The sequence below is a fragment of the Alexandromys fortis genome, unplaced genomic scaffold, assembly GCF_014885135.2.
Source record: "Alexandromys fortis isolate MF-2015 unplaced genomic scaffold, M_Fortis_MF-2015_v1.1 scaffold_17, whole genome shotgun sequence".
Lineage (NCBI taxonomy): Eukaryota > Metazoa > Chordata > Mammalia > Rodentia > Cricetidae > Alexandromys > Alexandromys fortis.
The window spans coordinates 4,268,568-4,289,346 of NW_026067896.1; the positions used below are offsets into that span (position 1 = coordinate 4,268,568).

At 49.6% G+C, this 20,779-nt stretch overlaps 1 protein-coding gene across 2 annotated transcripts in view; it reads left to right on the top strand.

Annotated features, from left to right (window-relative positions):
- Nucleotides 1-391: 391 nt before the first annotated feature.
- Baalc (BAALC binder of MAP3K1 and KLF4) overlaps nucleotides 392-20,779 on the top strand; it is a 46,649-nt gene continuing 26,261 nt past the window's right edge. For both annotated transcript variants that reach the window (XM_050163424.1, XM_050163426.1), the window contains exon 1: nucleotides 392-705. In XM_050163424.1, the coding sequence (XP_050019381.1) occupies nucleotides 546-705 (160 nt within the window). In that variant the 5' untranslated portion in view covers nucleotides 392-545. The remainder of the gene's footprint in view (nucleotides 706-20,779) is intronic.

Consider the following 20,779-nt stretch of genomic DNA (forward strand, 5'->3'; position numbering starts at 1 on the left):
TTCCCCAATTTTCTAGTTTATCCGTTGCTTTGATAACAAGTGGCTCAAAAACTTGGGTGGTTTTCTGTGAGCTGTCAGAGCTATCCAGAGCGAGACGGTATGATAGGATGGATGGGTAGATGGATGACTGGGTCAGCAGGCGGGTGCATGGGTGGACCCATGATGGCTGACTGGTTGGGAATCTAGGAGGTGGACCGAAGACCGAAGAGGGACCCCTTCCCCTCTTCCCACCTGTCTGCTTCTCCTTAGCATGTTCTCTTGCGGAGCACTGAAGGAGGGACTTGCAGCGGGGCGGTGGGAGAGGCGAGGTTGGGGGGAGCTGGGGAAGGAGAGTGGAGAGGAGGAGGAGGAGGGCCTTGGAGGCGGAGAGGAGGGGCGGCGAGCGCCCGGGGAGCCTGGTGCTGGTAGCGGCTCTGGCGGTTAGGGGACCAATGTCGCTGCCGCTGCGGCCGCCTCCTCGCGGGCCGGAGCTGCGTCGCCCGGGCTGAGCTGCAGCCGCAAGCCGCAAGCCGAGCGGCCGCCGGGCTCGCCCGCAACACAGGAGGATGGGTTGCGGCGGGAGCCGGGCTGATGCCATCGAGCCCCGCTACTACGAGAGCTGGACCCGGGAGACCGAGTCCACATGGCTCACCTACACCGACTCGGATGCTCTGCCCAGCGCCGCCGCCCCGGACAGCGGTCCCGAGGCGGGCGGCCTGCACGCGGGTGAGTGAGCCCCGCGCCCGCGAGGCCCGGCTGCCCGCAATCAGCTAGAGCTGCAGGGGATCCCAGGGCAGCCAGGAACCCCATGGCGTGCTTGCGGGTGGGGTGACAGAGGGACAGAATAGGACCTGCTGGCTGACCAGCTGCCAGAATGGAGCCCAGGGAGCCAGGTCAAGAACAGCTTCCCAGAGGACTGAGCTACCTACCACCTCTCTGCATCCTTTTGATCCAGCGCTTCTTGGCCTCAGCCAGCCAGTGCATATGCATTGGCCCGGGCGTGGGAGGGCGGGATAGGAGGACAGCCCACTTCACCCGCAAACCTAACCCTCAGCTCACCCCTCGTTTCCCACCTGAGCCGGTGGGCCTTTACCCAGCCTTGGTCCAGCTTCCCTTCTGGCCATCTCTGTACTCAATTGGGTAATTCTCCATGCCCTGGGTTATTTGGCCCTCACATCTTTGATGTATGGACAAGAATCTTGAGCAGAATGGTCGGGGTAGAGCCTTCCTGTCTCCTCCTCCATCCCCCCTTGTTGGGAATGAGCCCCGTGGCTGGGCTTCAAAATCCTAACCCAGTTCAGGGCACCAGTCATGCCTGCCCACCACCAGTGTGGCTCTCCAGCTCCCTTGCCAAGTAGTTATGTCATAGTGAAGGACTTCTCTCCTATCCCAAGATGCTTGAACGCTCTCTGTAAAGCAAGACATAACCGGTTTCAACTATACAAATGCTCACCTAGGTCATTCGTCAGACAGCAGAAATCCCATGAGGGTGTGCAGATGTTGGGAGCAGTGAGACCCCAGATCCTGAATTTCTTGTTTTCCCCTGACCTGAGTGCCCACAGCTGCTCTGAGCACGAGACCTTCAGGAGTTCCTGATGGCAGGAGAGTGGTTTCTGGTGGGTTTGGCTGGGGCGTGGCTATCTCTATATAATCTGCCCCTGTACACAATAAAGGGGGCATTCTTGGGGCTTTCTGAACCAGCGTTTGGAGGTCCGTGTGTAGGTCTGTCTCTGCGTCTATGTATTATCAACCTCCAGCCCCCTTTCCCGAAGCTCGAGAACTGGGTAATAGAGCACAGAGCACAAGGGGGCGCGGTGTGCGGCATGCAGAGACGTTTCTGGTCTAGCCATGAGTCAGGATTTGAGTTTAAAGCAGACACTCACACACACATTGCCGAGGTAGATACTGTTGAGGTAGACGGACCTTTGACCCTAAATGTGTTGGTGACGTCACAAGGAGAAACCAATGAAACCTTACCTCTTGTTACATAGATCAATATTTGGGTTTTTAAAGTTCTGTTGCCTGATCTCATTGCGCTGCGTTACTTTATAATCTTGGGAATCAACATTCCCTTTAGTCCGAGCAATTGCTCCTTTTATTTTCTTAAGGACACCAGATCTGGCTATATTGTCCAGACTGACTCTGAGCTCCTGGGCTCAAATATTCTTCCTCCCCCCAGTGCCCGTCCTCCATAGTTGGGAGCCAGGTATGAGCCTCCTCGGCTTGCCTGGGGAAACCGCGGTCACACTGGATTCATCTTAAAACTGCTTGAGTCCCAGCGACCACAGTGGCTATTTGGTGCTGGTGCTGCTGCTGTTGTATCCCAAAGGATGTTCTGGCTGAATTCGGTGTCAGGAGGAGAATGAGAAGAGCCTCTCTGAAGGTTCTGCAAATGTTAGCGGTGACAGCATTTCCCCAAGAAAGGGTCACCCTTCTCTGTAGAGTCCAAGGCCAGGGAAGCCCCGCCAGCAGACAACGGTCAGAAAGATTGGGCCTGGAAAAGAAGGAAGTACAGCTTCAAGGAGCAGCTGTTTGGCTGGCGCTCGCTCGGAGCACGCGTGTGTGCATGTGTGTTTGTTGTGTGGGTACAAAAGTTGCTATGGGTTGACTGAATAAGCACATACGTGTTCCTCGTATCTTTCCCAGCATTTGTTCATTATTTTCTGTTTATATATCATGAAGTCTGGTTGCTGCAAGGCGTGGGACAGGTACACTCATAGACGGAACCTTTCCAAACAGGAACAGCCTTACGAGGTCCTGAAGACAGTGCCATTCAGAGAAGGGCCTCGTTTCCAGTCCAGGGACAGTGTCCGAGACGCGCAGCAGCACTTTGATTCCCTAGCAGTGTCAATCAGAGTGGGGGGACACTTCTGAGGCTCAAGAACGAACAAGGCGTGCATGGGCCTAAGTTCCTCCCCCCCCCACTCCTGCCACGTGCCGTCCTCCATGGACCTAAGTTCCTCCCCCCACCACGTGCAGTTTATTTACTTGGTAACTACTACGTGGTGCACCTTCTGTTAGTCTCTGGACTTAGCAAGCGCAGGGCTGAACCGTGTGGTGACTACACATCGTACGCATCTTAGCTTTCTACCTCTGCACGTGGAATTGCACTGGAGCAGCTCAGAGCAGCTCACGTTGCTGACGTTGTCCCCGTGGTTGGAACAGGCCGTTCCTTGGCTAGATCTTTGCTTAGGGTCCCGACATTTCAGACAAGGTAGCGTCAGGCTGTGCTCCTTTTTTTTATTGTTAATTGATTTTTTTTTCCCAGCCCAATCATGGGTTTCCCCTCCTCCCAGTCCCCTTCCCGTGGGCTCCTCCTTTCTCTTTGAAAAGGACACGCCTCCCATGGATGGAGGTCAACCATGATACAGGAAACTTGCAGCGAGACTAGGCTTCTCTTCCACAAGGCTGGATGAGGAGGAAAGGGTCCCAAAAGCAGGCAACAGAGCCAGAGACAGCCCCTGCGGCCACTGTTAGGAGTCCCCCAAGAGGACCAAGCTACACAACTGTAACATGTATACAGAGGGCCAAAGTCAGTCCCAAGCAGGGTTCCTGGATGTGGGTTCAATCTCTGTGAGCCCCTATGAGCCCAGGTTAGTTGATTCTGTGGGTTTTCTTGTGGTGCCCTTGACCCCTTTGGCTCCTATAATCATTTCTCCCCTCTTCTGCAGGCTTCTCCAAGCTCCCCCTAATTTGTTTGGCTATGGGACTATGCATCTGTTGCTATCAATTGCTGGGTGAAGCCTCTGATGGCAAGTGAACTAGGTAGCAACCTATGAGTATAGCAGAACACCTGGTCTCTAGGTTGTCCAGTCTCTGGGTCCTGGCCCTCCAGGCAGTGTCAGGGATGGGCTCCCTCTCACAGTATGGGTCTGAAGCTGGACCAGTTGTTGGTTGGCCATTTCCATAATTTTTGGGCCACCTTTGTCCTGGCTTAACTTGTAGGCAGGGCCAATTGTAGGCCGGAGGTTGTATGGGCCTAACTTTTATGGGGTGCACCGGTACTGGTGGGGACCAAAGGGGCTTGTTTGCTGTGGTTTCGCAGGCTGGAAACACTCATCTTGGGTCAGCTTGGGTCATATGAGAAAGTTACAAACCTGCTGGGTTTCTGCCACCCTGGGCCAGGACTCTCCATTCTTCTGTTCCTCCCAGCCCCCTAGCCCCCCACCCATTTCATCTTTCGTGTCCCCATGTGTGAACCCAACCCCATGGCTTATGGTGCCTGTGCTGTGTAGGGGACCAGAATGCCAGTCTTTGTAATAATCCATTTCTGACGGAGGCAGGCAGATGGAAGAGCTGGATTTAAGGCAGTGCAGGTTGTAAACCAACCGAGATGCCTTTGCTCTAGGACAGAGCTGGAGAGGACCCTAGAGGTCATCTGTCCAGGGCCAGTGGACTTTCTAGGATGGAGCTGGAGAGGACCCTAGAGGTCATTTGTCCAGGCCCAATGGACTTTCAGATCAATTGTCCTCATCTGGAAACTCCCTCAACCGTGTACCTTCAGTTCCTCAGTTTTCCAAAAACCTCTCTTCCCGGGGTCCTGGTTCCTCTTCCTTAGTGTCCAGTGGGTGCCACCTTTCTCTTGGTGACCTTAACCCCTCTCTGTCTTCCACATCTAGGGGATATGTGACACAAAGCTGGGCTCCATGAAGGTTCTCTCCAGAAGGCTGAGCACCAACCGATAGAGGTTTTCTCTGAACGAGCAGCACGCGGTCCACCCTGCCCCTCAGTTGCCGCAGCTGTCCTGCATTTTCTCTTTCTCTCCTTTCTTGTAGTTCTTGCAGCTGGACATCCCCCAGCCTGAGTCAGCTTATGGAAGTTCTCCCGGGTGTCTTTCTGACCCCACAGCTTCTGTTAAGAAAGTCTCTCACCCAACTTTAACCCTTCCCTGGAAACTTCCGGCCCAGGCTAAAGATTCCATAGGCTCCCCACATCCTGATTCCACAACCCTGTCTGCTGAGCGGCTCCATTCCAGCACAGGGGCCTTAGACTCTTGCTCAGCTCCCACCCACCTTCCAGACTGAGGGCGTGCCATCTGACAAGCGTTCTGCGGATTTGTGCAAGGGTTCCGCGTGGGTGGTGGGAGGCTTATTTTTATGCCAGTTCCACAACTGAGTTTCTTGCCCCCCCCCCCATTCCTCTCACGTACAACTGATCCTGAGGTTCTATTTCCTGCTTTTGGAGGTTGTTTCCAGCAGCCAGCAGAATGCAATCAAGTTTTCAGATCCTGCTGGTCAGGAGGTTGGGATCGAAGACCTAGCTGAAGCTGCAGCAGCTGGAGGTGCCCTTCCCTGGCCCGTATTTCCAAACTTATTGCAGAAGGAGCTGGTCTGGCATGGATTGCGTCTCCTAAGCTCTGTCTGCTGGACTGGACTGGTTGTTTTGTTGTACTTCTGTTGTGGGAGGGGGACTCTCCCAGGAGAGTCTGAGGTCGCCACAACCCGCCCAGTGCAGCTGTCCATCCACTGATGCCCCCTAGTCCCTTTGCCATTCCATTGTCGGTCTCTCCTGAAAACTGCAAGTGTTGCCCGTACATTTTTTTCTAATCTATTTAGCGAGTAAAACACCTCAAGTTTTTCTCAAGTAGTTCTTTATAGGTTTAAATAATTGTGTTGGTATATAGATGGCACTTTGGAGAGCTGGGGCATGATTTCCCTAAATGAGCTGTAAGACAGTGAAGGTATTTAGTATTATCTTTAGCTACCATTTGCTGACGGCTTCTGAAGGGTCAGGCACTGTCCTTGACATTTAATGTAAATCACCACACTTAATGTGTACAAGGATGAAATAGGAACCATTGCTTCCTGTGTTTATAAGCCAGGGAAAGAGGCTTAGACTGTCACGAACAACTTCTCCATCCCAGAACTGGGATCTGGCTTTCTCTGATGGCAAACTCCACCATGGTAGCTTGAAAGAAAATGGCCCTCAAAAGGAGTGGCACTATTAGGAAGTGTGGCCTTGTTGGAGGAAGTGTGTCACTGTAGGAGTAGGCTTTGAGCCAACTTCCTGCTGCCTTCTGGTCAAGATGTAGCCAGCACCATGGCTGCCTGTACACTGTCATGCTCCCTGTCATGATGGACTGAACCTCTGAAACTATAAGCCACCTCCTCAATTAAATGCTTTCTCATAAGAGTTGCCGTGGTCATGGTGTCTCTTCAAGCAATAAAAACCCAATTAAGACACCCCCACTCTTAAACGACCTCCAGTTAATGAGGGTTGGTTTTAGGATCTTTGATTTTCAATTAGTGGAATGCAGGGTCTGCCTAATCTCTTGATGATCTCGTCTGATGTCTGGCAGCCCCGGTCCTCTGGCTTAGCCTCCTTCATGTAGGATGCTTCTTCCACCTCTGCAGAGCACCTTCCTCGAAGACTCTTCCTACTTCCTGTTCCCACCTGATGAGCCCCAGCCCTGTGGGTTCACAAACAGATCTCTCAGTCCTGGGAGATTCAGTCTATCTCCCCCTATGGCTCTTCCAGGTCAACACCGTAATCTTCTCACCTCTTGGGGCTTGACTTCATTCTCTAAATGCGCTGCTCACTCCATCCAAGTCTTTCCTTGACATGGGGCACCTTGGATTAGAGCTAGGCTATTGATGTTTGCTTAGCTGCATAGGACAGCACAAGGGACATCCTGAAGTGGCCCCTGAGTGCCCCTCTCCTGGCACAGCGAAGCATCAGGTGAGAGTTTGTTTGTCTGTTCTTGTTGGCATATCCCCTTGATGACTCACAAACACTCATGATTGCTTAAAATGCTTAGATCTTCCTTTGTAATTAAACTGAAGTTCTGTGACATCAGGAATATTGCGCTTTCTCTGCTCTAGACCCAGCATTTGGGACCGTCATTGAATGTAGATGGCACCCAATAAAAATCGAATGGGCAACTCCCTCCCAACCCCGTGGATCTGCATCAACATTCCATGCTAAGTAACCCTATTTTGGATGTCTGCATTTATTCTAAAAATTCATCTTAGTGGTTCCCAAATTACTTTTTTAAAAAGTTTATTGGCTTTTATTCACTTTGATAATGCTATGAAGAGAACCTTCTAGGTCTTCTCTCGTGTTCACAGACTGAAGATGGAAGACCACTTGTTGCTCTGTTTGTTCAGTAGTCATTTAGTGCAGAGATGAGTAGGTCGTCCTTCTTTGTTTCAAGAAGTGAATCATAAACAAGAGACCAACACAGAAACACCAACCAGGTCAGCGTGGGCTGGGCTGCAGGAGAAGGGCCGAGCAATTCGTTCAGCCTGGGGAATTGCTGTGTACACGGATCACAGAAGAACCAAGGAAGCACGTGTCTGCACTGTTCCTTCTGAGAGGGAAAAGTGGAGGAAGGTGGCCTGAATTCCCCGAGATGTGTTCGGAGAGGGACAGTCCTGGGGAGAACCTCTAACCTAGGTCTTTCTGTGCATGAACCCCCACTCCAGTCCCACTCTTTAGACATCAGTCACATCTGGTGCTTCTGTCTTAAGACAGTGATTGACTCATGCCTGCCACCTTCAGGGGTGCTGGCTAGGGTAGGCAAGGAATGCCTGGCTGAACCGCGCCGGTGAGGGAGCCCTCTGGGTGAATAGACTAGCAAGTCTGTGTGTTGCCCTTCCCCTCTACACACCCGAGAAGATGTTCCATCTACTCAGCTTTTGTGGTTCTTGCCTACGCTTGATTCTATGGTGAGAAAACATTTCTTTCTGCTAAATGTATAGCTTTTATTTTTCTTATTATTATTGTGTGAGTGACAGTGTGCATGATGTGTGTGGGGATGCGTGCCACAGTACCCTGCGGATGGTGTGTATGGGCACACATACCACAGTACCCTGCGGAGGGTGTGTATGGGCACACATGCCAGAGTACTCTGAGGATGGTGTGTATGGGCACACATGCCAGAGTACCCTGCGGATGGTGTGTATGGGCATGCATGCCACAGTACCCTGTGGATGGTGTGTATGAGCACACGTGCCACAGTACCCTGCAGAGGGTGTGTATGGGCACACATGCCAGAGTACCCTGCGGAGGGTGTGTATGGGCACACATGCCAGAGTACCCTGAGGATGGTGTGTATGGGCATGCATGCCACAGTACCCTGCAAATGTCAGATCTCTCTGTCCCCCTTTCCGTGAGCTCTCAGGGTTGATCTAGCCTAAGATCATGGCAAGTTCCTTACCCACGGAACCGTCTATCTCTCCAGGCAAACCTTTTAGTTATTCAGTTATAAGGGATTTGTTTGTTTTGTAAATGTTCCTACAAGAAACAGGTGATAACAAACCCCAAGCAATTTATACATTTCTAGGAAGCCCCAAGTTCCCCTCATTACCGTTCCTGCTGGGACAGTCCAGTGTCAGCAAGGCTACAAGGCACTGTCCTGCTCTCCAGAGTTCTCAATGGCAGCCGGATGCGGGAGGGACCTCTGCTAGATAAAGATGGCCATCTTTCAAAATGGCTGCCTTCTTATCCTCCTGAGACAAAACCCTGGTAGCTTAAGACAATGGCTTGGCAGGTTCTCCCCTTCCCACCCCGCCAATGGGGTTCTCCTGTAGCGGTAAAGGTTCTACTGACCTTTAGTTACACCATCTCATGAAAGTATTCTAAGGTGTACTTCAGTATAACATTACCTTGGGTAAACTGGTCTCTGGATTGGCCATACATTCCTGTACAGTGTGACTCTGAGCACGGTTAACTGCCCGACCACTGAACTGTGCTATCTTCCTGCTTCTGGAAACAGTGCTTGCTGCAGACAGGCAGAGCTGCCTTTCTCTAGAGGTCACAGCTGCGGGTTTTGCCCCTAAAAACTCAACCACCTGGGGCCTGAGGCTGCTTCCTGCCAATCTGCTTGGGATAGGCCCTGCTGGCGATTTATAAAGACTCCACTTGACACATTTAGGTCTCTTGGGCGGTTTTGTCTTCAGGTACCCCATAATACCCCTGCCTGTGAACCTGTCCATCAAGTTCAAGGCCAGACCAGAACATGTCCGCCTAAATTTTGTGGACCTGTGAAAGCCTTTGTCATTATTTAAACTGACCAACCCTATATTGGGGGAGGAAGATTCCCCCCAAAAGCCCTAAAATAAACAAACAAAAACTCCCAGCCGTCAAGGAGACAGGGCTTCAGCTTCCTGAGGCCGCCTTTGCAAAGCCTAGGGTCTTTTCTCCAAGTGCCTTGCTCAGTGTGTTTCCTCACCCTAAAAGCCTTTCTTTACAGGCCGATCCTGTTTGCTGTGTCTGAGGTTTCCCTTGCTGCCATGCACCTTTGAATTCTTTGACTGGCAGAGAAAACAAACCTGAGCTAGACCCCTAGACATTGCCAGTTGAACATTAAAGTCATATAATTCCGACTTGACCTGCTGTATGTTTGAAGTGACTCCATTGTTGCCTCCTGACTTTGCCGGGCCTGGGGAGGACAGGAGAGCTTTCTCTCAACCATCAAGGTGCTTTGCCTGGCTTCTGAGATCTTTCTCAAGCTTGGATGTCCTCAGGAGCCTCCTTCAGGATCCTTACTCTAGTATCTGAGCCCTCATTAGTAAACTTGGTTGTTCTTGGCTGAATCTGCCTGGTGCCTTTTGTGTGTGGCCCAGAGCCTCTTGTCTCCAGAGCTGAGACAACCACTTCTGATGTCTGAGCGGTTTGTGGTACTGTGTTATAGCAGCATTAGTAGATACCTACTGCTGTGTGAACACAGACCCTGGACGCTGGGAACGGTGAGAGGATTTCCAGTGTTTTCCTGTCTGCTTCCTCCCAAGATCGTGTCTGTTTCTCTGCCGTTTAGATCTGAGTAGCTGTTTTCTGGAGGAAGAAACTGAGGTTAGACGAGGTGAACGACTGAGCAAGGTCACACAGCTGGAAAGCTGAACAGCCTGACGGGAACTCAGCTCTCTTTTTTTCTAAACCCTGGGCAGTGTCTAAACTGCTGTGACTTCTCAGCAGGGATTCCAAGCCCTCCTCACCCCCATCTGCTTGATGTTTTGTTCTTTTATATTATGAACCCTTTTGCACCAGCATTTACGTGACTAAGGGCTGGGTTCCTGTAGCCCATCGGCACTGAGCGCGCCCCTCCCTGTGCTCTGGTGGCCCATGTGTGTCCATCTCTACAGAGCAGCGCTGCAGAGGGTGCTTCAGGAACTGTCCAGTCCCATTCAAGACGAACGTCTCTGGGAAGAATAACAGTTATCTGATTTCAGATGAAACTTTTATTCTTGATAAAAACTGAGAAAGTGGGGGCTGGGGAGATGGCTTTGGATGGTGAGAGTGGAGCGCAGTGCTGCTCTCCTGGGGTCCCATTTTGACTCCCAGCACCAACGTCAGGCTGCTCACAAACTTTAACTCCAGCTGCAGAGGGACCGAACATCTCTGGTCCTTAAAGGCATCTGCACTCATGTGTGGTGAGTGCATGAACACACACACACAGACAGACTCACGTACACACACCTCCCAGCACACACACACACACACACACAGGCACACACAGAGACAGATTCACATACACTCACCCCACAGACACACGCAGACATACAGAGACACACACAGACATACACAGACACACACAGAGACACATACACTCACCCCACACCACACAGACACACACAGACACACACAGACACACGAACATACACAGACGCACATGGACATACACAGGTGCACACAGACACACACAGATGCACACGGACACACACAGATGCACATGGACACACACACAGAGGCACACACAGAGACAGAAAGATTCACATACACTCATCCCACAGACACACGCAGACATACACAGATGCACACGGACACACACAGACACACGAACATACACAGATGCACATGGACACACACAGATGCACACGGACACACACAGATGCACACGGACGCACACAGATGCACACGAACACACACAGATGCACATGGCATTTTCTTAATTAAGATTCTCTCCTCTTGGATGACTTTAGCTTGTGCCAAGTTGCCATAAAACTGTCCAGCGCAGCCTGTGTGGGAGTGGGGTGTAGTTGAAGGCACCAGCTCCATGTCTGAGTCTTAAATGTCCACGAGGTCAGGCAGGTTGGCCATTCTCTAGACTGTTGTATAGAACTCCATCCATTCCCAACTCGGCTGGGTTCCACAGGGCAGGTGTGGAATGCCACGTCTGCTTGTGAGGGTGTTTGTGTAAGAAGCAAAGCTGGAAGCCACATTTTCTGTACAAATGGTGCAAAGTCCCCCAGACTCCAGGTCTAGTTGGCCCTCCTTCATGGCGATGCAGCCCTGTTTGGTTGTTCTTAATGTCTGCTTCAGTAGTTCAACTCAGCTGAGTCAGTGCTGCTAGCCAGATGCCTGTGTCTGGGACCCAACCAAGAACTTACTGATCTCCAAACCACTGCCCTGTGCTTGGATACAGCCACACTCAGGGGGACCACACAGACAGATGAAGCTTTTCTGTTTCAGCATCCCGCACTTCCTCCCTTTGCTACCAAGTCAGCACCTCCTGTGTGCCGTGACCCTGAGCCCCTCCCCCAGCTCTCCTCCATCCAGCCCCTCCCTTGCTGCTTTGCTGGAAGACAGCACAGTTACATGGTTAATGAATCTGAAATTTACTACGGGTGTTAGTTGTGTGGCATTAGCTGTGTGACATTGAGCCTTACCCTCACCCATCCCGGGCTTCCGTTCTTCTCTGATGGGATGGAAGTCCCTGAAGAATGAACATAGTCGTGAGGATACTCGGAGTCTCAGCACAGTCCGTCACCCAGGACCTCTTCACATCACCTTCTCAAACCTGTTTGTGTCTATCATGATGAGTCTTACTTTTGCTACTCAGAGTCTCCAGGACTCTTATAATGAAGTGAGGATCTTTGTTCCCCACACCTATCATGCGATCTTTTAGCTATGTCAGAGTTTTAAAAACATAATAGTTTTAAGGACATTTAATCTTCCAGTCTGCGAAGTTCACAGGCGAGGCTGTTCCTGTTGTAACAAAACATGGGAGGACCCATGTCTATTTGTGTGACAGTCTCCTCTGCACCCCATCATCACCATTGCCCATGTGACCTCTGCAAAACCTGCTCCAACTGTGACCCTTGACATTTGTTTTCACATCGTAGGGAGAACAGTATTTTCCTCTCTCCTTCCTCCTGCCTTCCTCCCTCTCTTTGAGAACAGGTCCACTGTGTAGACGGAGGGAACAACCTTTTAAATGCTTGCCAAGCCCTGCTATTCTTGGTCAATATTTTCAAATAGCTTCCCTCTCTCCCTTTCTTGTGTTTTTAATTTTTGAGCATGAGTGTTTCGCCCACATGTCTGTACACACATGCATGCAACGCCTATGGAGGTCAGAGAGGGGCAGAAGATCCCCCTGGAACCCATGGCTGTGAGCCTCCATGTGGTTGCTGGGAATTGAACCCAGGTCCTTTGGAAGAGCAGCCAGAGTTCTTAACCACGGAGCCATCTCCCTAGCCCTCCCCCTTTTCCTCCTCTGTGTAGAATAAGAATCCATTGCCTGACTCATTCTCTGCTGCATCTCCAGTACTGTTTATCCGGTTCTCATTCAGAGTGGCCCAGCTTGACCTGTTCTTTGTTCTTTGAATACAGGGAACCTTTTCCTCTTACCAGGCTTTGATACTGGTTAGAATGGGCTTCCTCTGAGCACATCACAGCCCTCTGAGTGTTTAACCCCACCCTTTTCTTTCTTCAGCTCTGACTTCAGATGTCACTTCCTCAGGGAAGCCAGCTCTCCCCAGTGACTGTCTAGCTAGTTACTTTCTTCTTAACACTAGTCTTTGTCTCTGTTTCCTGCTCCCACAAGGCCAAGGGCCTCACTGACTCACACGCATAGTGCTCAGCAGAGTGGATATTTACTGAATGAAGGGGACCCCTGTCAGTCTTTGTACCATCTAGACATTGTGTCTGGTTGCATGAGCAGAAGGCAGTTTAGTAAGTCAGGGTCTACAGTGCAAGTCTGGAGGTGAGCACTAGCAACTGTTCTAGGATGCTCTCAAGGACCTGGGTTTATTTGAACGCCCTGCTCTGCCATCCTTAGTGCTGGATCTCATCTCATAACTGCAAGATGCTACATCACCTTATCTATTTTCTTAAAAAAATATTTTATATGTATGTGTGGGGGTCTTTGTGCGGGTGTCTGCACATGAGTGCAGCCAGCTTCAGAGGCCACAGACAAAGGCTCAAGGTGGAGTTAGAGACACAGGGCATCGTGAGCCACCCGGCATGGGTGTTGGGCACCAAACTTTTGTCCTCTGCCAGAGCAGTAACCGTTCTTCACCACTGAGCCACATCCCCAGTTGGCTCAGTCTTGTTTCCATGGGAAGTAAGGAGAGAGCAGGAAGAAGCACTCCTCCTGAGTGTCCCGTTAGGTGGAAGACAACATCTTTGCTCAGGTTGTGGTGGCAGAACCGCGCCGGGTACTCCTAGGAGAAGGGTGGGAAACCAATGCTTGCAGCAGAGAATGTGTTATCCGCAAAGCTGCATGGCTCCTCTGGCAAAGGAGAAAGGAAGAAGGTGGCTAGCAAGACGGCTCCAGTTCTCAGCCTAAGGGGATGGTCAGAGAGCAGGTGCAAGTAGCAAGGGCAAGAGATGAAAGGAAGAATGGACGAGAGGGAGACACAGGCCATCCTCAGGAACTAAGGTGACGTGGCTGTTAGGATCAATATCTTGCTGTGATAACATTTTAAACATTCTCATGTGTTAAAGGAGTACATAAGATGAACATTTGTTAAAAGGATACACGGCCACATGGAAGACACCGCTTAGATGGTAGCGTGCTTTTCTAGCGTGAACAATATCCTGGGTTTGAACCCAAGCGCCTCGTAAAACCACATGTGGTGACATACCTGTAGCCCCAACATGGAGGTAAAGATAAGAAGGTCGGAAGTTCAGGATTATCTTCTTCTACACAGCAAGCGTGAGTCTGAGCTGCAAGTGTTAATATTGAAATACATAAATTTTATTTTGTGGTTTCAGGATGTAAAATCCAGGGCCTTTTACATACTAGGCAAGTCATGTACCATTGGGCTAACTACCCACCCCTGGAAATAATTTAAAAATAAGGCAGTGCTATCCTAGCCTTAAATCTTGTAGAATGGTCCTCTGCCATGGGATTCTCTGCTGTTTTTTTCTGCCTCCCTTTCCTGCCTCCAAAGTGCTGAGATTAACAGTGAGCACTCCCATTCCGACGCCAGGCCTGGCTTGTGGAGGTTTCTCGTGCAGGGCGATGTTCGGGCTTAACTTGGGGGCTTCTGTCCGGGAAGCTTCAGACAGCCAGTTTGCTAACTAACAGCTGACTGCATTCCCTGCGGAAGTTCCAAACAAATAAATAAATAATGAGAATTCTGTGCTTGTGGGCTTTAGCACAGGAGGAAACCAGAGAGTTGTAGAAAATAGCAGGGCTGTTGGGAAAACTGGTTGCCATAACAACAGGGCATGGCATTGGTTACAAAGACGCGACGGTGGCCTATGCACACTTCCTAAGAGGAGGGATGCAGGCTTCAGGACCTCAGTAAACAATAGGCGTGTCTGAAACCAAGGCCCCCCCCGTTTAATTATTTTTTCTAAGAACCACCTTCCAGACAGTCGGGGTGTTGCAGGAGGCTCAGGCTCCGTTGGTGGGGTTGATAAGGGACGAGCATGCGCCCGTGCGCGCACACGTGAATGCGGTCATTGTCTCACAAGCATTGTTTGCATTCATTGAATACTTCTCCAGGGCCAAGCATCCCACAGTTATTATCTGACCCAGTTACCTCCGTCTCACAGACGGGAGAGGCAAAGAGGTAACAGGTAACGTTGCCCGTCTAAACGCTCGCAGGTTGTAAGAGGTGGGTGTGGCTGAGGACCTAGCCTGTCTCACTTTGTACCAGGTGGTCTTTCCTAAGAGGCAGCCCCTTGGTCAGGCTGCTAACCCTGCTACTCATTGCTGTTTACCTAATATCTGTGGCAGCTTTTGGATTGGCCCCTCACAGCTCCGTTCCAGGGCTTTTTGCTCTTGCTGGGGAAATGTTTTGGCAGGGCTGGGATCACTGTCACGCTGTTCTCTGAGGATCATGACTTCCTGCTGCCCACTAACTGTGGAGGCCGAAGCCAGCCTGCCTCTGAAGGCTTTCTCTCCAGCTCTGTCATCCCATAGCTTCCCCACAGGGTCCCTCACTCAGCTTGACTAGAACACTCTTAGGCTCTTTGTCTCATGGCCTATGCCGCAGCCACCTTTTATGCCTGCCCCACAGCTCAGTCACAAGCTGATGGACGCCGATGCTGCTGGCTGTAAACTCACGGAGACAGACTGTAGGTCAAGGTCAGAAAATGTCTGTAAAGGCTGGATAGTTAATATTCTAGGCCACACGATTTCTTTTGCAGTTTCTCAACCTCTCAGTTTTCAGTGCCAACTCAGCCACAGACAACTCAGGCACAAACCTGTCTGTGTTCCAATGTCTACTTTTGTTCTGAATTTTAACATGTTGCTTATGTTTCCATTCTCTCTCTCCTCTCTCTGGGACTCCACTGTCCCTCCCGCCGTGCTGCCTTGCACCTGCCATAGAAGTTGATCCTCAATTGTCCTCTGCGCCCTGAGGGGACTCTCCATGGTCTGGTAAAGACCACACACCCTCAGCACTAGAAGAGGGGTGCCTTGAGGAGAGGAGTTCATCTTGGTCCAGTGTCTTTAAGGACACAGAACACAGCCTTCTGCCCCCTCCCCCATCTTGCTGGACTCTCAGAGTGCACTTGCTGCTGTAACCTCCTCTCTACCTCAGAGCTGATCTTGGCTTGTTACAGAGACCGAGAGAAGTGTGTGTGGAGGGGTGGGGGGATACTGAAGATAAATCTTCACCTCTGGCAAGGAGCAAAGCAAGCCAGGCTTTGATGTGAAGACTTTCTAGAATGTCTCCCTTCTTTCCAGGAGCTTCCTCAAGACAGGACAGAAAGTGGGGGTGTGTGGAGGAGGAGGAAGAGTGGGGCTTCTCCTGGGGCCAGCGCATGGAGGCCAGAGACTGATTTTCTTGTTGTCCAGAAAGGCCTGATTTTATTTCATTAAAAGTCTCCAGAATGTTCATATTTACTTGAACGTACCTCTGGGTTGTTGAATTTGCTCAAATCCAATAAACCCATGAGCCATTAATAAGGTGCCGGAGAATCATGGAAAGGAGACATGGGGCATGCGGACTCCTCCGCCGGCCAGATACTTAAGCTACTTCAGAGTTCAGTGCCCTGGTTTCCAGGGCACTGGTTTCCGGAGTGCGGTGTGCCATGCTTCTTATTTAGAAACACAGTGTGCAAGGGAGGCTAGCCGCCAGGTCATGCCTACGTTTTCTCCTTCCGGTTTGGGGTTCTTTGTTATAATGGCCCTTTGAAGCTAATATGGATGGGTATCGGGTCATACATTTTAGCCTTCTTAGAAGAAATGTACTTTGAGGCCTTTCAGTGTTCTTAAAAATGGAAGTACTTTGAGAAGGGGCAGGTGGCTTTCTTTAGAACAGGAATTTGTTATTTATTATCTGGCAATTTTATTAAGTAAATATGGTTTTCCTTCAATATAATGAAATTGTCGCTGTGTAGCATACATCTGTACACACCTCAATCTTCTGGATAAATTTTTTAAAAACCTGTTTGAAAACAATCAAACAAGACAGAGCCAGCTGAGCTTGAGAGAGGACAGCCAGAAAAGAAGTACCCAAGCAGGAGATACGAACAAGCATGTCCCCATCCATTGCGAGCCCACAGGTCTCTAACTGCCTCTTCCCTAAAGGTTGCCAGAATTCCAACTTGGTTTTTCAGATTCTCCCATGCAAGGCAGATTTTAGCCTGCACACAAAGGCACCTACTTCTAGAAGTCCTTAGAAGGAAGGACTTTTAGGAATTTTGGAAAGATTTTTGGAAACTCTTCTAAGGACCTCCTGTTGTATGTGTCGCGTCCTCTCCCACCCCGGCTGGAGCACGCATCCGGCTGCCCATCACCAGCTGATTCACTTGCCCTGAAGCTGGCGCTCTTCAGTTCTAAAGGACACATTCACAAAAGCTGGCTCCGCAGAGACTGGGGTGAGCTAAGGACAGCAGTGAGGAAAGGCTGCCCTGCAGGCCTCCCCCTCTGGTACCTCTGCATACCCCTTCTGTTCAAGTGGGACCTGAATAAACTCAGGAAACCCAGACAAGAAGAGTGCCATCAGGGCTCGCTAATGGTGAAGTACCCAGAAATCTGGTTTCCATGACATGAGCAGATCCCGTGTCAGCCAGAATGCTAATTCTCCAAAAGAATAAATTAGCAACTTTCTGAATGCACCTGGGCCCCAAAGTTCCCCCAGACTTTTCTTTCTGCCTTAACTTCCTTGCCATCGTTAGTCCATATTATTAAAAAACGACAAACGAGACATTCACAAGCCGCAGCTGTGTAGACAACAGTACAAACCTGCTCTTTTTGGTCACTTCTTTTACTTGAAGGAACTTTTGTTTTTACTTTTTAAAAATGTTTATTTATTTATGAGATAGGGTTTCACTATGTTGCCCCGGAACTCATTCTGTAGGCCAGGCTGATCTTGAACTCTCAGAGATCTGCTTGCCTCAACCTCTCAAGTGCTGTGATCAAAGACGCAAGCCACCACACCTGGCTGTTTTTATTTTATTTTGAAGTTAACATTGTTTGCGTACATATTTATGAATTACAGTGTAAAATATCTATACATGCATACAGCATGCAATTGCTAAGTCAAGGAGGTTAGCATTCCCACGCCCCTCCTTACAGTCTAGGGTCTTTTTAGTGTGTGTGGCCAGGCTCCCTGTTAGCCCCCTTCATGAGTCCTGGTTGCCTCTTTGGGCCTTTGCTCTGTTCTTCCTGCTCCAAACCCAGCTCCTGCCTGTGTTTGCTTCTGATGTTTCAGTTCCAGCAAACTTTTCTAGACTTAAGTTGAAAACAATGAAGGGATCATATTTCAGACATTGATCGCTGACCCCCATCTCACTCCACCGTTTTGATTTCAGATTCCCAACTTCCCCCAGTAAAGAGAGCATTTGATTCATTTCTGGCAAAGTGATCTTTTAATAAAATCATTACGGGTAAATTACAATTTGGCAGAATGACCCAAGAAAACATCTCTTGCTCTGAGAAAGCAGTCGAAGGTCACCAGGATCCCATGGAGACCGCTGCTCCGTCTCACTCGTTACCAGCTGAGGCAAATTTCTCCACCTTCTGGGCTTGTTTCCCTGTGAAGTGGAGCCAGTGGTACCAGCTTTGCAGAGGTAAGGGTTGCTTGAATGGCGTTCTAAAAACCTACCACTTACCCTAAACAGCGCACGTTAAATTTGGCAAGGCCACTCCTTACCACTTATAGACAACCAGAAGGCAAAAACAATCCACAGGTGCGCCCCTCCCCCCACAACTAGGAAGCCAGTGGCATTCTGAGAAAGAGCCAGCATTTCAGACACCGATTACCCAAACTCCTTTGTTTTATAGAAATTGAATCATAAGTACTACTTTTCTCCACTTCACTCTGCCCACCAAGTCTCCAGCTTTGGAGGATGAGGACCATCGTCGACGTCATCATCCCGATTGCCCAGCGCTGCCAACTTCGCCGCATGCCTCTGACGGGCTCCACCGTCTCCAGCACAGAGTCCCTGTGCAGTCACGTGACAGGCGATGGCTCCGTTTAGAAGCTGTCATCCAAGGTGTCATTTCGTTCCACAAAACACAGAGAGAGGTCTCACCCATATATCCCTTTCTTCATATATCAAGACAATTCACGGAGCTGTAGCCTTTAAAATGATATAGACAAGCATACTAAATCGTGGGGTAGCTCCAAGTTCAGTTCACTTAGATGAGTTCAAATTTGTTTATATTTGTTTGTATAATTATACTCCAAATGGAAGCAGTCAGAAGATGTATCCTAAGGTCCTACCCCCATCAGGAGCTTGCTAACTACCTCATTTTTAGGCAAATTGAACAACAATAACCAGCCTGCAGCAGACTTTTGACAAAGGGTAATTTTTTTTTATGAAACTGATGTCAACACTAAGCACTAAGACCATAAATTTAGCCTTCACATTTCAAGCTAAATTAACTGTATTTCAAGGATTCCATGTTTCAAAATTAACTAGATTTCAGCAATTGCATGTCTCAGAAAATTCAAAAGGGTTGGAGTAAGTGTTACTCAGTTTAAGCCCTGACAATGTTGAGCTGCAATCTAAGTAACTGGCAGCAGTGCTGCAGGCAGCGAGCGAGAGCCTCGGATGCGTGAGTGTGCCCCTGCCCACAGCCCTGCCTTCTCCTCAGGAGCTGGGAGGTCCTGGAGGAAACACCTCCAAATCCCACCACACAGAGACAGCAAAAGACCCCATCCTCACAACGAAAACATCCCCAACCTTAGAGAACACAGCAGCTCCTGCAGGGTACAGGGAGCTCAGGGACCAGCCAACCCCCAGGTGCTGAATTAGACTCTGGAAAGGGACTGGATTCTGAATCCATTCCTCCTGCCTCCTCCATTGGGATGAAAATTTAGTAGCAAAGAATAAATACACAGGTTCCAATTTGGTTGTTTGGGAAACCCCTTTGATCAAACAATAACAATAGAGGAACAACAGATCTATGTCCCAAGCCCAAATAAACCAAAGCAATAACAAACTAGGCCAGTATGTTCTGGAAATAAAAGTCATCTGTGTGTTTGCCAATGATAAACAGAAGTGTCAGGAGTTTATACCATGCAGATCCCCGGGGATCTGACTAGAAAGCAAATTCCACGCCGAGTCCTGCTCCTACATGACACAGCCTGTCGTGAAGCAGGCTTCTCTCTCTAGCGAAGGCTTTGGGAACAGGCTGCAGGAATGCAGCCAGTGAGCTGACTTTCTCTGCACATCCCGTGAAGTGCATGTATGGGCAAGGGGCAGGAGAAAGACTGGATGAATGCATTTGGGAATGATTAATGGAAATATATAAAATGCAAGAGTGATTCATTAGCATTTGGGCTTGAAAGGGCCCTGAGGATACAGCCTACCACTTCTCTAGACTCGTGCCAGGAGCTGTTGGAGGAGACTGCTTGTTCATTTCCTGGCCACCCAGCCCCAAAATAATCACACAGAAACTGTATTAATTAAATCACTGCTTGACCCATTAGCTCTAGCTTCTTATTGGCTAACTCTTACATATTAATCTAATGCATTTCTATTAATCTGTGTATTGCCATGTGGCTGTGGCTTATCGGATAAAGTTCCATCTGGCTCCAGTAGGGTTACATGGCTTCTCACTGACTCCTCCTTCTTTCTTCCTTCTTTCCAGCATTTAGTTTAGTATTCCCCCAATTACCTCTATTCCCTGCGCAGGCCCAAGACAGTTTCTTTATTAACCAATGGTATTCACAGCATACAGAGGGGAATCCCACATTGGGAAGGCGCCTGCACTACATAAGCCTGGGCAGTGTCCCATAACCACGAGCTCTTGTGGGAGAGCACAGTGGATCTGCAGTGTTAAGCCTATTGGTCAAGTGTAGTGAGCTGAACGGCTCAGATGCATGGCCACCCTCAGCCTCTTGTAGAGGATGGATTCCTCCGTCACCCATCCCTTCAAACACTGTGGGCTGCAAGGACTCAGGTTTTCAACAGTTTCTTAGCCTTTCCCCGACTCCATCCTAACTCTGTGGCTTAACATTGGCCAGTCCAGAGGAGGAAAGAGGTCAGCAGGTAGACCCTCAGCAAGGAGAAACTGGTGGGGTCTCCAAATTAAGAACTTTAAATTGGCAAACATTTTTTAAAAAATCAGCACTTACAGAAAACTGGGGAAAGGACTCAATGGCCACGGATAACTCTTGGATATAAAAGACAGTAATAAAAAGAAAAACAATCCTATAGAATGACTAGA